The sequence below is a fragment of the Synchiropus splendidus genome, chromosome 1 (genome assembly GCF_027744825.2).
Source record: "Synchiropus splendidus isolate RoL2022-P1 chromosome 1, RoL_Sspl_1.0, whole genome shotgun sequence".
Taxonomy (NCBI): Eukaryota; Metazoa; Chordata; class Actinopteri; order Syngnathiformes; family Callionymidae; genus Synchiropus; species Synchiropus splendidus.
In genome coordinates this window covers 31,825,864-31,829,656 of record NC_071334.1, presented here as the reverse complement: position 1 = coordinate 31,829,656, position 3,793 = coordinate 31,825,864, and the positions used below count along the sequence as shown (strand labels likewise).

The window sequence follows — 3,793 nt, the reverse complement described above, 5'->3', positions numbered from 1 at the left end:
CTGGGAAAACACAGCAACACGTTGGTTCATGAAAATCACGAGAAGGAACACAACATCCGAGCGTGTTTCAAACTTAAGAACTGTGGAGTTGCTGCCAGGTCATGGGCTACAAAACACGATCTGACAAAACACCAAGTCGGTGTGAGGACGATGTGATGGCGGTGACGTCAGCTCAGCTGAAGCAGCAAGAAGAACCTGATCCCGACAGACCGGCCGGGCGGATGCTTGTGTCAATGCTAAGTGGCTTTTTAATATCATTAGAGCACTGGAGGATCTGCCAAAGTGCTTCTCAGCTCCGATCACGCGTGAAGCTGCGGCTGATCAATGACTTCAGCGCACATCATCTCAGCGCTGGGGTGAGCGCTTCGCGAGAGAAGTGAGGTCATCCAGCAGAAGACTGTGATCTGAGTGTGAGAGCCACATTTAGTCGGCGTGTGCTGCTGGCGTTTGTGATGAGCGTGTGTGAGGTTTCACGCGATCAAGGTCACCGGCGCGAAGCTCCCACACGGGAGACACCAGTGTAAATGGATCCACGGCAGCACTTGGCCTCTCACTTGATGGATTTGATCCACTCCTCCTTCTCCTCCTGCGTGGGGGCCGATATCCTGTAGACCACGTGGTTGCCCTCCACCACCCGCCCGTCAGCCTCGGTCTTGCAGGCCTTGATCACCTGACCTTTGTGGTTGGGGTTGAAAAGCTCGAAGCAGTTCTGGGAAGACGAAAGCCACGCTCGTAATAGTGAAACATCCAGAGAGAAAGAAAAGCTGCCACTGAAACAGGGGTGGGCCTCACAGGTTTCCTGGGCTCGTCCACCTCCCGGATGCTGAGGTTCTCCAGAGGGATGATCCCACGAGGCTCTTTATCCTGCAGACAAACAAGAGGAGCAAGACTTACCCAGAGTAATGCAGCGGATCGATGAACAAACCATTCTTCCTTCAATGACTCCAGACCTCAGGTGGAAATGCATCAGCTCAGATGGCTGAAACAAAGGCCACTCCTTGCACCTGGATTTTACTGTGATCTACTTTATTCAGAAGAAGAGGAAGGACGTCACCAGCTCGCCTCACACGCGAAATCTCATCGCACTAGTGGGCAAATACAATGTTCATTCTAGGCCTGCAATGTGAGTCAGTGAGTCAATATGGTCAGCAATTTCGACTACTTGAGACGCAATGTCATTACATTATTGTGATGTATATATATATATATATATATATATATATATATATATATATATATATATATATATATATATATATATATATATATATACACATATATATATATATATATATATATATATATATATACAAGTGTGTACCACAGTTTACACACAGGCAGTCGGTCACCAGTCGACTATTAAAATAATTGTTAGCTGCAATAGGTCAATTGATTAAAATTTTAATCGCACTGAAGCTGAGTAAACTTGTGATAATGGCAAATTAATCGAACGTGTCATGTCCGCATTCTTCATGCTTTTATTGTTTGTTTTTTGCTATTCCCGGTTGTGCCTCGCTTCTGTTTCCCTGTCTTTCCCTGGCTTTTCAAGCAACATGGCTGGCATTCATCGGCTTATCAAGTCTTCACGGATATCAACACCTCGGTGCCAGCTCGCGTCGCCAGATGGTTACTTCACGTTCTTATAGTAAACTTTCCCAAGACTCCACTCTCTCGTTTGCTACTCTGAATATTCTAAATTCTGTGCCGTTTAATTTCCTTTTCAGCCGCTTCCTAAGTTCTCATTCTTCTCGCTTCGTTTCCGTTTCCTCAATTATTTCTCCGGTAGATCCGCATGTGAGTGCTTTGTAAATCTCACTTTGTTTTTCTGATATATATTGTTATTTCCTCGTGTGTGTGTGTGTTTTCCACCACCGAGCGCTTCCTGTTTATTTGGCCTCGCGAGTTTTCCGAGTGTGTTTGTGTTCTCCTGGTTAGTCAGGCTTGAGTGCAATTCCCCTTCTTTCTATTCCAGGTTTTTCCCCAGTCCTTGTGTGTATTCCTGGTCCGTGTTCTGGTTCCGGCACCCTTGGTTCTTCGCATGTGTTCATCTGTGTATAACTTTGTCGTTGTTCATTAAGTCTTTCAGTTAACCTGGTCTCCGAGCCTTCAGTCAGCCAGCACACATTGCACCTGGGTCTGATCACATAGACAGCCACGACAGAACATTTCATATCTGTTCTAAATGTAACTTAAAGGAGGATTTAACCGACACCAGAGTGTGCATTAATGTTGACAATGTTAGCAAGTTGTTTTAGCCTCTCCAGTGCCTCTGAGGTTATTCTGAAGAATGTTCTTGGCAGATTGTTATGTTGGGCTGTTGAGGAAAAGCATTAATGGTGTTGATAAAATCTTTCTTCAAGTTACATTCAGGACAGATACAAAATTGAATCCATTGACTGCACTATGTGATATAGAGGTTTTTACATCCTCATCTACAGTACAGGATCATTTTTTATTCAAGAAACACATCAAGCATCAATAACCAGTGTCAGTCGCCAAAAGCGTCGCTCTACACAGGTGCCTCGTGACAAAACTAATAGCTGAAGTCATGTTACGTCACACACTTCCAGAGGACACTTCAAAACAAACCCATCAAACCGTGCGCTGCATGTAAGGTGCGGTTTTGAGGGAATTGATTTGAACCGAACCGAGCTCCTTTTGTCACGATGATGGCATCAGCGATGACCAAGGGAGCCATGACACAAAGAAAAGCTAACACATATTTTGAAAGAGGAAAAAAAACTTGCCATATCACACAATGCAAGATGCTTTTACAGCACGTTCTCAACATTCAGTATGTAATGTAGCATACCAGCTCCGGCATGTAGCTGCAAACCCATTCTGAAGTCACGTGTGAGAATGTCTTTCATGCCAGTGCTCTGTGGAAAATAAGTCCATCAAACTCACATTTGGACAGAACCAGGTGAGGGTGACCACAGGTTCCATGGTTATCACTCACTATGAACACACAGCACTGGTGAGACACAGGTTCTCATCGTAAACCAGGCAGAATCGAATCAACTTTCCTCTCCATCCTGAAGGGCAGAGCTGTAACCCTACACTCCAGCAACAGCCTTGCTTTCTGCCAGATGTGTGTGTGTGTGTGTGTGTGTGTGAGAGAGAGAGTCCTTGAGGAACAGCCTCATAATCTGCTCGTCCTCTCAGCGACTAATGAGGAAGAGGGAAACGCTGGGGGACGGCTGCTCACAGCTGGGCGGGCTGGCGGCGGGTGGAGTCGGTGGGGGGCATTAGCTTTTAGCTTAGAAGAGCCAGATGTGAGCGAGGGAACTCACAGATGTTTCCCAGCATTCCAGGTGTTAACCACAGGAGCGTGGCTCATTCAGGTCAAACACGCATGTGTTAGAAAGCCGAGCGGGGAGGAAGCGGACAGCCACAAACAAACCTGTTGAACTGCACAAGTACACACACTGCGCACTAAAGCATGGATGGTGATGGTGCAACAGTGATGAAGCACCCGCTCGCCAATGACAGTGACATGAGGTCAGGCCTCAAACCAAGTACTCACAGTTGTGTATTCGAAGTAATACAGGCAGTTGTCGGTCAAAATGAACCACCTCCTCTTCCACGTCTTCACCCTGCCGCCTGTGAAGTGAAGCAAACCACATCACATTTGAGTCGGAATCGAGACAGCGGTGACCCGCAGGTGACCCGGCTCCACGCGCCACATCTGCTTCTGATCGTCCGCACTATTAGCTTCTTTTTTAGAGCCCTGTCCCAGGAGTGCGACGCCCCGGGGGTTCATGTGCAGTGTGCTGCGTTCATGACTGAGTGA

At 46.7% G+C, this 3,793-nt stretch overlaps 1 protein-coding gene across 2 annotated transcripts in view; it reads right to left on the bottom strand.

Moving 5' to 3' along the window:
- Nucleotides 1-3,793, bottom strand: part of LOC128748706 (cytohesin-3) — a 28,784-nt gene that overhangs the window by 1,949 nt on the left and 23,042 nt on the right. For both annotated transcript variants that reach the window (XM_053847670.1, XM_053847662.1), the window contains 3 exons: nucleotides 3,527-3,603; nucleotides 793-864; nucleotides 555-709 (listed from right to left, as the gene is read on the bottom strand). In XM_053847670.1, coding sequence (XP_053703645.1) covers nucleotides 555-709; nucleotides 793-864; nucleotides 3,527-3,603 — 304 coding nt within the window. The remainder of the gene's footprint in view (nucleotides 1-554; nucleotides 710-792; nucleotides 865-3,526; nucleotides 3,604-3,793) is intronic.